The sequence below is a fragment of the Bufo bufo genome, chromosome 3 (assembly GCF_905171765.1).
Source record: "Bufo bufo chromosome 3, aBufBuf1.1, whole genome shotgun sequence".
Lineage (NCBI taxonomy): Eukaryota > Metazoa > Chordata > Amphibia > Anura > Bufonidae > Bufo > Bufo bufo.
In genome coordinates, this window is record NC_053391.1 from 376,869,502 (window position 1) to 376,883,207 (window position 13,706).

The 13,706-nt window shown below is 41.2% G+C and overlaps 1 protein-coding gene across 4 annotated transcripts in view; it reads right to left on the reverse strand.

Moving 5' to 3' along the window:
• BCAS3 (BCAS3 microtubule associated cell migration factor) overlaps nucleotides 1-13,706 on the reverse strand; it is a 1,315,291-nt gene that overhangs the window by 674,512 nt on the left and 627,073 nt on the right. For all 4 annotated transcript variants that reach the window (XM_040424689.1, XM_040424687.1, XM_040424688.1 and 1 more), the window contains one exon: nucleotides 7,838-7,962. In XM_040424689.1, the coding sequence (XP_040280623.1) occupies nucleotides 7,838-7,962 (125 nt within the window). The remainder of the gene's footprint in view (nucleotides 1-7,837; nucleotides 7,963-13,706) is intronic.

A 13,706-nucleotide genomic window follows, 5' to 3' on the forward strand; every position in this document is an offset into this window, starting at 1 on the left:
GCAAAGTGATGAGAAAATTAAAACCAAAACACGACCATGTTCACCAATATTAGATTAGCTCCCTAAACACTGTCTATTAATAGAACTAAATGAAAGAATATCCATCACAAAAATGCTGTTTTTGTTTAAATCATTCTAGAATGTTATAATAAACACATTTTGCAATGGGAAGCATCGTGAATCCCTTAGACCAGGCAACAGCAACCTTCGGCACTTCATCTGCTGTGAAACTACAACTCCCAGCATGCAAACATGCTTAGCTGTTCTCCAAACTCCCATAGAAGTGAATGGAGCATTCTGGGAGTTGTAGTTGCAGAAGGTTGCTGATCCCTGCCTTAGACTATGAAACTTTTTATTCAATTATCACCTACTTTTTCCTTCTGCAAGCTATATATATCTATTTTCCAGTTCTCTTAAAGGGTAAATTAGTACAGGGCAGAGAGGAGGAGAAAAAAATAGCTTAGTGGAAAAACATCTATCTATCTTTAAATATAAATGCCTTTTCTTGTCGGTGTCTGCGGAACGGAAGTGCGGACAACACACTGCATCTTTTGTGGCCCCATTGAAAATGAATGGGTCCGGATCCGTTCCGCAACGTTTTGGAACGGATCCGGACCAATTTTGCGGACGTGTGAATGGACCCTCAGTGTACCTGTGTCTTTTTCCAATCATACCAACTATTTAAATCTAACCTACTGTATCTTTCTGTCTATGTATTTCATTCTCTGTAATAATCTATCTCATTCTCTGAATGTAATGGAAGCGCTCATTAGTACCAGAGGACCAGAAAGCGGTGAAGGCTCTGTACTCACCGCTTCCTGGTCCTCGGCTGTCGGCTGTGCAGTGGCTGCGCACAGCGTGAGGGCGCTCTGTGACCTCACGCTGCGCGCTCCAGTTCACAGCACAGCCGACAGCAGGAGGAAGAGGATCGCACTGGAGGAGAGGAGCGGAGGGGAGGCATTCAGAAGCAGGAGAGGTAAGTGGTTTATTTATTTTGTGATCTGAGGCTGAAGGCTGCTGAATAATGGCTGGGGGCTGATTATATGACTGGGTGGATGATTACATATGGCTGAGTGCTGATCACATATGGTTGGGGGCTGATATGAGGCATGGAGTACTGTGAGCTGAGGTCTGATTAATATTGGGGGTCTGATTGGTGGTCTGACCTAAGGTGTAATGAAAAATATTTTTTTCTTATTGTCCTCCTCTAAAACCTAGGTGTGTCTTATGGGCCGGTGCGTCTCATAGGGCGAAAAATACGGTATCTATCTATATCTATCTATTTCATATCTATCATCTATCAAAACAAAAACCTCCAAACAATATGAAAAAAGGGGTTCAGGTGCACGGTATCATGGCTGCAATGTAAAAGCAAGCAAAGACTACAAGTAGCAGCACACTGCCATACACAAAGACCTATCTATCTCATTATCTATCGATCTTTCAAAAATGGTTTTTATTAGAATTTTTGAATGTAATCTTACATTTAAAACATTGAAATATGTTTATGCAAATACAAACAATAAAGAATAATTTTTGCAAAAGTTTCCAGTTATCGATCTATCCATCTAGCTATCATCTATCTCATATCTATCTATGTCATATTTATCTTGGCCTGTACTCATGCCTGCTTTACTAAGGATATTTCCTTTTTTCCAGGTCCAGAATAAACAACACTTTGAAGAACTACTACACATGTGAATGCTATTCCATAATTTTGAAAAAAAATAGATGCAAGTATTATATATAGACTAAGGCTGAGTTCACACGGGCGAGATTTCCGAGCGGGTGCAATGCGGGAGGTGAACGCATTGCACCCGCACTGAATCTGGACCCATTCATTTCTATGGGGCTGTGCACATGAGCGTTGGACCATGTGATTGGACCATGTGATCTGACGTCACCACAGGTCCTTTAGCCGGCAGCTCATGATTAAAGAAGTAAGAAGAGACCGGCAGCTACGTGATCAAAAGGAGAAGGTGAGTTAATTATTTTTATTTTTTTAACCCTCAATTGACCACCTACTAAGCATTCTGTATTAAAGAATGCTATTATTTTCCCTTATAACCATGTTATAAGGGAAAATAATAACATCTACACAACACCGAACCCAAACATGAACTTCTGTGAAGAAGTTCGGGTCTGGGTACCACAGTCAGCTTTTTATCACGCGCGTGCAAAACACATTGCCGCAACGCATCCGGACCTTATCCGGACACGCTCGTGTGAACTCAGCCTAAGCCCTCATTTTGATATGATAAAATCTGAGACTCTTAGCCAATATATTTTGATCAAAACACATCTGTGCCTACCTACCCCTGCCAAGGTGGTCTCAGGTCAGGCAGGTCCTATTCTAAACCTACCTATACCATTGGGCATCTACATTCAGGAGAGCAGACCCTGCACATATAGTCTGTGCATCCAGCAACCAATGAGAGGAGGAGCACGCACACCTATACACTGCGTGCAGAATTATTAGGCAAATGAGTATTTTGACCACATCAACCTCTTTATGCATGTTGTCTTACTGCAAGCTGTATAGGCTCGAAAGCCTACTACCAATTAAGCATATTAGGTGATGTGCATCTCTGTAATGAGAAGGGGTGTGGTCTAATGACATCAACACCCTATATTAGGTGTGCATAATTATTAGGCAACTTCCTTTCCTTTGGCAAAATGGGTCAAAAGAAGGACTTGACAGGCTCAGAAAAGTCAAAAATAGTGAGATATCTTGCAGAGGGATGCAGCATTCTTAAAATTGCAAAGCTTCTGAAGCGTGATCATCGAACAATCAAGCGTTTCATTCAAAATAGTCAACAGGGTCGCAAGAAGCGTGTGGAAAAACCAAGGCGCAAAATAACTGCCCATGAACTGAGAAAAGTCAAGCGTGCAGCTGCCAAGATGCCACTTGCCACCAGTTTGGCCATATTTCAGAGCTGCAACATCACTGGAGTGCCCAAAAGCACAAGGTGTGCAATACTCAGAGACATGGCCAAGGTAAGAAAGGCTGAAAGACGACCACCACTATACAAGACACGTCAAGACTGGGCCAAGAAATATCTCAAGACTGATTTTTCTAAGGTTTTATGGACTGATGAAATGAGAGTGAATCTTGATGGGCCAGATGGATGGGCCCCTGGCTGGATTGGTAAAGGGCAGAGAGCTCCAGTCCGACTCAGACGCCAGCAAGGTGGAGGTGGAGTACTGGTTTGGGCTGGTATCATCAAAGATGAGCTTGTGGGGCCTTTTCGGGTTGAGGATGGAGTCAAGCTCAACTCCCAGTCCTACTGCCAGTTTCTGGAAGACTCCTTCTTCAAGCAGTGGTACAGGAAGAAGTCTGCATCCTTCAAGAAAAACATGATTTTCATGCAGGACAATGCTCCATCACACGCGTCCAAGTACTCCACAGCGTGGCTGGCAAGAAAGGGTATAAAAGAAGAAAATCTAATGACATGGCCTCCTTGTTCACCTGATCTGAACCCCATTGAGAACCTGTGGTCCATCATCAAATGTGAGATTTACAAGGAGGGAAAACAGTACACCTCTCTGAACAGTGTCTGGGAGGCTGTGGTTGCTGCTGCACGCAATGTTGATGGTGAACAGATCAAAACACTGACAGAATCCATGGATGGCAGGCTTTTGAGTGTCCTTGCAAAGAAAGGTGGCTATATTGGTCACTGATTTGTTTTTGTTTTGTTTTTGAATGTCAGAAATGTATATTTGTGAATGTTGAGATGTTATATTGGTTTCACTGGTAAAAATAAATAATTGAAATGGGTATATATTTGTTTTTTGTTAAGTTGCCTAATAATTATGCACAGTAATAGTCACCTGCACACACAGATATCCCCCTAAAATAGCTAAAACTAAAAACAAACTAAAAACTACTTCCAAAAATATTCAGCTTTGATATTAATGAGTTTTTTGGGTTCATTGAGAACATGGTTGTTGTTCAATAATAAAATTAATCCTCAAAAATACAACTTGCCTAATAATTCTGCACTCCCTGTATGTACAACCTAATCAAGGTGGTCTGTTTGATAGGAAAGGCATAACTTTATTTAAAAGCGAACGGTAACATACGATCATGCAATCATCGCTGCATGCTCTGCCAGTGCACCTCGGAGGTCTTCTTGAAATTATATCAATAGCTATTGTGCACAACGGCAGGCACGACTTTCGATCACTGTACAGCTTCATAGAACCACTTTACTGTGTGAGTCAGACCAACATATGTTGCTCTATGTTTAGACCTGACTCCTTTGCTGATAGACATACAGGCCAGTCAGAAACAATTACATTTACATTGTGATCTCAGCCAAGGACATATGGCCAGGACAAAACCACCTAAAAAGTCAGACACATCTGTCACAAACAGCAAACAAAGGCAGATAATATCTGCAGAATGCTATCAAAAGTACAATTCATTCTAATCAACAGTACCCAGAAAAATTATCTTTCACTGTCACAAAATATATTTACCTTAAACAAAGAATGAAGACACTGGATTAGCATAAGAAGGAATGGAATAGCATATAGAATGGGACTTCTGGGTGCAACAGGACAGATACAATAGGTTCAAGTATATACCAGTACATGTGGGATTTGCTTTTCTGCTACTTGATATTTTTTGTTTATCATTAGTGTGCTGAATTTTAATTCTTCTCCAATAAGGCACCACTATGATCAGAAACCTGAAGAATGAGGACTTGGGTAGTCAAATAGAAGGAAAATCACCTCCCATTGCTCTACCCCTACCCCCGATTTAGGCCTCATGGACACCATGATTTTTTTGCAGATCGGATGCAGACTATTCCTTTAATTTAAATGGGGCGCAAAAAACGTGGACTGCACACCATGTACTGTCCACATCCTTATGTCTGTTCCACCAACACGTCCTGTTTTTGTCTATTTTGCAAACAAGAATAGGTATGTCACAGAATAGAGAAAAAAATGGTGCCATGCACATGGCTGGTATCTGTATTTTGCACGCATGAGACCTTACAATTCAAATTAGTTTTTTTTTTCAGATTGGCTGTGGTGTACATGAACAAGTACATCGCTTACATACAGTTACATACAGTACAGACCAAAAGTTTGGACACACCTTCTTATTCAAAGAGTTTTCTTTATTTTCATGACTATGAAAATTGTAGATTCACACTGAAGGCATCAAAACTATGAATTAACACATGTGGAATTATATACATAACAAACAAGTGTGAAACAACTGAAAATATGTCATATTCTAGGTTCTTCAATGTAGCCACCTTTTGCTTTGATTACTGCTTTGCACACTCTTGGCATTCTCTTGATGAGCTTCAAGAGGTAGTCCCCTGAAATGGTTTTCACTTCACAGGTGTGCCCTGTCAGGTTTAATAAGTGGGATTTCTTGCCTTATAAATGGGGTTGGGACCATCAGTTGCGTTGAGGAGAAGTCAGGTGGATACACAGCTGATAGTCCTACTGAATAGACTGTTAGAATTTGTATTATGGCAAGAAAAAAGCAGCTAAGTAAAGAAAAACGAGTGGCCATCATTACTTTAAGAAATGAAGGTCAGTCAGTCAGCCGAAAAATTGGGAAAACTTTGAAAGTAAGGGCTATTTGACCATGAAGGAGAGTGATGGGGTGCTGCGCCAGATGACCTGGCCTCCACAGTCACCGGACCTGAACCCAATCGAGATGGTTTGGGGTGAGCTGGACCGCAGAGTCAAGGCAAAATGGCCAACAAGTGCTAAGCATCTCTGGGAACTTCTTCAAGACTGTTGGAAGACCATTTCAGGGGACTACCTCTTGAAGCTCATCAAGAGAATGCCAAGAGTGTGCAAAGCAGTAATCAAAGCAAAAGGTGGCTACTTTGAAGAACCTAGAATATGACATATTTTCAGTTGTTTCACACTTGTTAGTTATGTATATAATTTCACATGTGTTAATTCATAGTTTTGATGCCTTCATAGTCATGAAAATAAAGAAAACTCTTTGAATGAGAGGGTGTGTCCAAACTTTTGGTCTGTACTGTATGTCAATAGGGTTGACAAAAGACCCAGGTCCATCTAGTCCAATGTATAATACTACCGTGTTAGTCCAGAGGAAGGCAATACCCCTATGAGGTGGACACCAATCATATTAGAGGAAAAATTGTTTCCTGATTCCAAATATGGCCAACAGAATAAATCCCTGGATCAATGCCCAATCTAGAATCGATTACATGTTATATTATTATTATTTACAAAAAAGGCATCTAGGCCCTTCGTGAACCTGTTGAATGAATCAAGCATCACATTATCACATGGCAAGGAGTCCCATAGTCTTCCTACTCTTAAAGTAAAGAATCTTCACCTATGTTGACACTTCTTTCGTCGAGATAAACAGGATGCCCAATTTTCACAGTTACAGGTCTAAGTATAAAAAGATCATTGGATCATATGTATGAAAGGGCTCTAAATGGGCTCTAAACTAAAACCGAAGGGAACAGTAGATCCTAAAAATTTGCTGGCTTTATCGTACGTATGGATGTGGTAACCGTATATGGCACCATTGCAGAATTTGGCAGATATTTATCTAAAAAAGTATTAATCTATGTTATAAACAGCCATATTCATTTAGGAAAATTAAAACTAACAGTCGTAGACATGCAATTCACTATCTCTTTTTTACTTTTAAGTCCAGTCAATGAGACAAGATCATTAAAGTAAGTTGGGTCTAACTCATATGACACCCACCATTGCCGAGAACAAATGCCACCCCAAATTTTCTTTCTTGGGCTACTTTCACACTAGCGTTTCTATTTTCCGGTATTGAGATCCGTCATAGGGTCTCAATACGGGAAAAAACGCTTATGTTTTGTCCACATTCATTGGCAATGAGGACAAAACGTAACTGAACAGAACGCTCCAAAATGCATTCCGTTCCGTTCTCATTCAGTCCTGGGATGCAGAGCAAAACGAATCTGTCATGACCCACAATGCAAGTCAATGGGGACAGATCCGTTTTCTCTGAAACAATCTGACACAATAGAAAACGGATCCGTTCCCCATTGACTTTTATTGGTGTTTATGACGGATCCGTCTTGGCTATGTTAAAGATAATACAACCAGATCGGTTCATAACGGATGCAGACGGTTGTTTTATCAGTAACGGAAGCGTTTTTACTGAACCCTGCCGGATCCAGTAAAAACGCTAGTGTCAAAGTAGCCTTAGTCGAAGAAAAGGTCAAGCATGTGCCATTAATCTCTATAAAAATGATTTGAAGCCCTGAAAACAGTCAAGTGAAATAAAAATTGTATGCAATGTACACAGCAAATATAACATTGGTCACATCCATTATTATCTTGTATACAGTATTTTTCTCTTCAATCTGAAACAGAGCATAGAGCTACCGCTGACAAATAATAAGCCTAAATAATGTACAGTATATCTGATCGACTTTCTAGATCACACAGATTATTTGGACAAAATGGCCAATAATGAGAATGTGTTGATATTATCTGCCTCCATGGTAACAAAATCATTTTTCACTGATGTAAATCTTTTCAAAAGGTTGGATGAGGTATTGGTTTTAATGTTTTTTTCTCTTGAACATAACAAAAAGGGAGAATCTGTGTAAGTATCACTGTGAGCCTATGGTAAAGATATATATTCTGATCTGTTCTAAAGGTTGGCAATCTGTCGGCAGCTTCTCACCAGGATATTGTTATCTCCACATTTATATGGTGTAGTCACAAGACTGATTATTTCCTATTCGGGAAAATATAAATGTTACTCTAGTAATTATTTGTGTCCCTTTTATGCAATGAATATTACTAAAGAACTATCAAAATGAAATCATTTACTAACCTTTGTCTCTTTTAATCCCTTGGTTACTGGCAAACCAGGACCGTGAGGAACCAAACACAGCAGCAACACAGAACTCTCCTCCTGTGGACTTACTTGGGGAAATCTGTGGAGCTGGCTTGGCTTTGCTTTAAAAAATAAAATAAGAAAACAAAGATGCAAAACGGTTATTTATATATTTATATTTTATATTTTAAGAAAGCAAACAAGCAGGATAAGCAACTTGAGTGGTGCTTTTTTAATATAACACCTCTCGTCTCTGTTGGGTACGGGATGGTATATATCACATGCTATTTTTCAGGTACATGATGGCACTTCAGTGGTCATTTCATGGCTTCAACTGCAACCACTAGCTGAGCATCCCTTCCAGTACTTCAGCTTAGGACACTTTGACATTAGTGTTTTTTGCGGATCGTCATGGATCTACAAAAACGCTTCCATTACAATAATACAACAGCATGCATCCATCATGAACGGATCCGGTTGTATTATCTTTTATATAGCCATTACGGATCCATCATGAACACCATTGAAAGTCAATGGGGGACGGATCAGTTTTCTATTGTGTCAGAAAAAAAAGGGATCCGTCCCAATTGACTTACATTGTGTGTCAATCTTGCTCCGCACCACATCGCGGACAGAAAAAACGCTGGGGACGCAACCAAACGGAACGGAATGCATTTTGGTGCACTCTGTTTACTTTAGTTCAGTTTTGTCCCCATTGACAATGAATAGGGACAAAACGGAAGTGTTTTCTTCCGCTATTGAGATCCTATGACGGATCTCAATAGCGGAATTGAAAACGCAGATGTCAAAGTAGCCTTATAAATGTAAGGCTTCATGCACACAGTCATGTCTGTCTTTCTGTTTGCAAAGAACAAATCTACAGATTACAGATACCTTCCATGTGCATCGGGCTATTTTCTCCATCACATCAATAGAAATAACTATTCTTGTCTTCAAAAAATATGGATATGTGCATGTCCCCATAGAAATGAATGGGTCACTGTACTATCTGCAAAAAATGCTGATTGCAAACAGAAGAAAAAAAAAGGTTGTGTGCATGAGGCCTAAATGCATTGGTCAGACTTTAGAATGTATAGTAGAAAAATTATACCTCTATTGGCAAACCAGAAAACATTCCTTTCAATAGAATTTTTATGATGCCAAATACCCTCAGCTGACGGTTAGCTTGCTTAGTCAGGAAACAGTTTTTTTTAATTGGCTAAATAACAGTCTGTTAAGTTATACCCCAAAAAAGCTGTCATTACTTTATTTTTTGTCTTGGAGGTCAATGGAAATGAAAAAGGAAAGGCAAATTGTTGCCAAGTAGTGTATGGAAAATGTGATGAGAAGAATGTATAAGAGCATTGGATTATGAGGACACACGGAAAGCTTCTCTAAAAAGATATGTTTTCAGCAACTGTTGATGGTAAAAGAGTGAACAGTCTAATATAAAGAGACGAGTGGGCCACAGAAAAGTCCTTTCAACAATGTACCGCAATTTACCTAGGAAAAAAATGTTTTACCCGTCTAAGCCACTTGATTCACAATTTGTTGGGTCAGATGGCTACTGCAACTAATAACATGGATGCTTTTATTGTTCTAAAGACATGACTGTGTCATTTATAGGGATCGTCTAGGATGAGGAAAACATGGCTGCTTCTGGAAGAAAGCAAGATGATCTTGGATTAGAAAAAGAAAAATGGCTGTTTATAGAAGCAAGCAGTCATGTTTTCCTAATCCTAGTGTTGTGCCAAGTTTTGAAGTTATCCACTATCCACAGGATAGGGAATAACTGACTGCTGGGGACCCGACCACTGAGACCCCAAATGATCCTGAGAATAAGGGTCTCAATTCCATGAATATAGATCCCGTTCCCCGTCTTGATGGAAAGGCAGGCTGCTCATGTGCCCTGCTGCTCCATTTATTCGCTATGGGACTGCTAGAGATAGCCTAGTACAGGGCTCAACTATATCCGGCGGTCCCATAGAAAATGAATAGAGTGGCAGGGTGGATTCTCAGCCTGCCACTCCATCAGAAGGGTAGAGCGGGACCTAAGTTCTTGGGACCTGTGGGGGTCAGAGTGGTCAGACTCCCACTGATCAGCTAGGTATACCTATCCACAGGATAACACAACTTGGCACAAACCCTATAAGTTATAGTGCATTCAAACAGGCAGTGGTGTACACAGAAAACATTGGACCTTTTAGCAAGCTTCAAACATGGCCCCTAATGTAACAATGCAGTTCCTCTGTAGAGAGGATCCCTAACACCCAATAGAAAACTGGCTAGCCCCTCTCCAAGGGCCCCATGATAACTACTTATACCCTTGCAAACAGGAGATCAATGGTAGACACATAGGGGGAGATTTAACACATAGGGGGAGATTTAACATAGCAACCAATCAGATTCTATCATCAGGATAGGTCATCAGTATCTGATTGGTGGGGTCCGACAACCGAGACCCCTGCCGTTTAGCTGTTCGAGAAGGCAGCGGTAGCACCGCAGCCTTCCCTCAGCTTTTCCTAGGCCAAGTGACGACATGTTCATCAGTCACATGACCTAGGAGCAGCTCAGTCTCATTGAAGTAAACGGCGCTGAGCTGCGATACCAAGCACAACTGCTATCCGATGTATGGCGCTGTGCTTGTTAAGCAGGCAAAATTCAGTGGTGCTCACAGGAGTGCCGTTGTCTTCTCAAACATCTGATCGGTGGGGTTCCCGGGTGTGAGACCCCCACCGATCAGATACTGATGACCTATCCTAAGGACAGGTCATCAGTTGTAAAGTCTTGGAAAACTCTTTTAATGCTAGTTTTGATAAATCTCCCATATACAGTCTTACTATATACATTATTCCCATTAATTCATATAGCATCATCATATATTCTTCTAGCTCCACATATTGAATGTATCATAGACAATAACCCTTAGTCTGTGCAGTAGCAATGTTTTTTTTCTGCTCATTATACCATTCACAAACCTCTGTGGTTTACCCTGCAATACTCGGTGCACACTTCCTAATCTACAGGTTATGCTGTAAATCCCGTAGTGACCAAATCCATTCTACTCTGCAACACTAAAACACAGCCCAGTATTGATTTGCTGTAGCGCTGAAGTAGTTGAAAGGCTGCTCCTTACAAAGAAGTGATTTGTAAATGTAATATGCTATGGTAATCTCTTAAGGACTAAACTGACCCGTTTTGGCAACAGATCAACATAATACTGGTCTGGAATAACCAGGAATGTTTACAAGAAAGGATATAAAAGCATTATGAATCATCACACAATGATGCTGAGGTGTTCCATGTAATCAATCATTGTTACATGCTCATGTGTCAGCCGAGTGTTGGGACACACCACAGCATTAAAAGGGTAGATGGGATCATAAAATGCATTTCATTTTGGAATGTTTCCATTGGAACACTATATTAAATTATGAATTCCCGGGTCTTTTCTTTCCAATTCAAGGTAATGGATATGTAATTTAGAAAGTGGAGATTTAAGTGTTTGTCATGAACTAGAATTAGTCATTTCTGAAGAACAACTGAATGGCACTTTTTCATACCAATAAAAATGTGTCTTCGGTTAGACACTGTGCTAGGAGAAGCTTAAAGGCTTGTACAAAAGAGCACAGGAAAACTGCTATTTCCTATTCCAGCCAAGTACTTCTGTCAAATGCCATACTAATACCTGCTCACTTTCACAAAACTTCACCAGCACTAATATACAATGGAAAGACTGGAGCATTCTAGAGGTCTCAGAAGAAAGAGCCCGTCTTAAAAAATGAATTTTCAGAAGCGATGAATAAAATACTACTACCTACAATGAATGGGAAATTGATAGTCTGCAAACAAGCAAAGAATTGTATCTTAAATCCACATGCACCAACAGAGCTGTGTTGAGGTGGGTGCAAGGTGGCACATGGAATATTATGTACAGTACTGTAGGGTAGTACTATAGAGCTCCTGGGAACCCTGTATGTCACCAAACCATGCTTTTTCAGGTGCTTTATGAGGGAAATAGTCTCACCCAGAAGTATACCTCATCCGGTGAAGCATGCCCTGATTTATTTTAATTAAAGGGGTCGGCCCATCTCACACACCGGTGGCATATCACTAAGATATGCCACCAATGTCAGATCTCTAGAACGGGGCCCCCTAAATGAACGAGGGCACACTACGCAAGCACAGCCACGCTCCATTCACTTCTATGAAAGTGCCAAAAATAGAATACTCGGCTATTTCCAGAACTCCATAGAGGTAAAAGATAGGCGGCCACGCTTGCGCTCTGCATTCTCCTTTCACTTCCATGGGAGTTCCAGCAAGTGTGCTCAGCTCTTTTTCGGAACTCCCATAGAAGTGAATGGAAAGTGCAGCGTGGTCTACTTTGCTTTGAGAGCCCCATTCTAGAGATCCACACCTATCTCACATTGGTGGCATTCAGAGTGGCATATGGGCACAGCAGTATAGTCAAGATGCACGTACGCCTGCAGCTATAAGATGGTCACGTTAGATTAGTCATTTTACTATTACTATTTTTCACAGATCATAAACTTATATATATCTAAGGAAGCATTATTTAAGCAATTGCCTAATATATTATTTGAATAGACATGCCATAAATGTATAAGATGAGACTATTCTTGCAACGGCACTATATAAAGTATAAGCTGCTGTATTTGGAGCACATAAGCCAAAAACAGTAATGTCTCAGCATGCAGGCCTTTCTAAGCCTTAGGAAAGGCCTGAAATGTTGTTGTTTTTTGGCAGGGTCGGCGTCAGCACCCGGCATACCTGGGCAAGTGCCGAGGCCCATTGCTCCTGGGGGGGGGGGGCCCACTGAGCTGCTATGAGCACTTCCATCAATGACATTGCTGTCATTTCACTTACGCAGTACCACTCTGGTGGGTCCTCTGATGAGGCTGCTGTAAAGCTTCAGACACGCCCCTTCTACACAAGAGTGCTGCCTGAGAAGAGAGACCGCAGGGCTGGAGCAGAAGTGTGAACACAGTCTGTGAGTCTGCACTGTGACTGACTCTTCTCTGTGAGACAGGAGGGTGCGCAGGCTGAACATCTTTTAGTTGCTGCTGGATGCTGTATACCAGCAGCTTCATGCTATTTGGTTGTTTTACTGCCTCATTAAGCAGTTTGCCTCCATGACACCTGCCCTCCCTTCATATCCTGTCCTATCTCATCTCCTATTGCTGCCCTGCACAGACCTCCTGCCCCTACTTCTTGTACTTCTTCCACCTACTGTGTCCCCCACCCCATAGTGTGCCCCTCACCCTGTACTGTGCCCCCTTATAACCTGCATTGTGCCCTCTTGCCACACCCTGTACAGTGCCCCTAGTCATTCCCTGTACTGTGCCCCCTTATACCCTTTTATCCGGTCTCTTTATGGTGGTGTTATCCGGTCACTGTACAGAGGTGTCATCTGGTCACTGAATGGCGCTGTTATCCGGTCACTGTACAGAGGTGTTATCTGGTCACTGTATGGCGGTGGTATCCAATAACTGTATGGCCATAACTGTATCCTATTCCCTGCCCACACCACCTTTTTTAGACCTGGTATGAGTGGGGGAAAGTTGCAGATTGCGGTGCTAAGGACCTTTGCACCACAATTTGTGTCAGAAATACGTCTAATATAGACATATTTCTATTTAATAAATGACCAACTAATTGTATTATTATTCCAGGGTAGGGCTAATATCTTTATAGTATATAGATTCTAGTGTATTATACTGTGCCCTGTATTTCCCAATAGATAAATGATCCTTGGAAGACACAGTCCTCACCCCTGACCACCAGGACCAGGCAGCACTCTGTCAGTATATGATGGTGGCCTCCCCTCTCCGCCCCCCTGTGTACT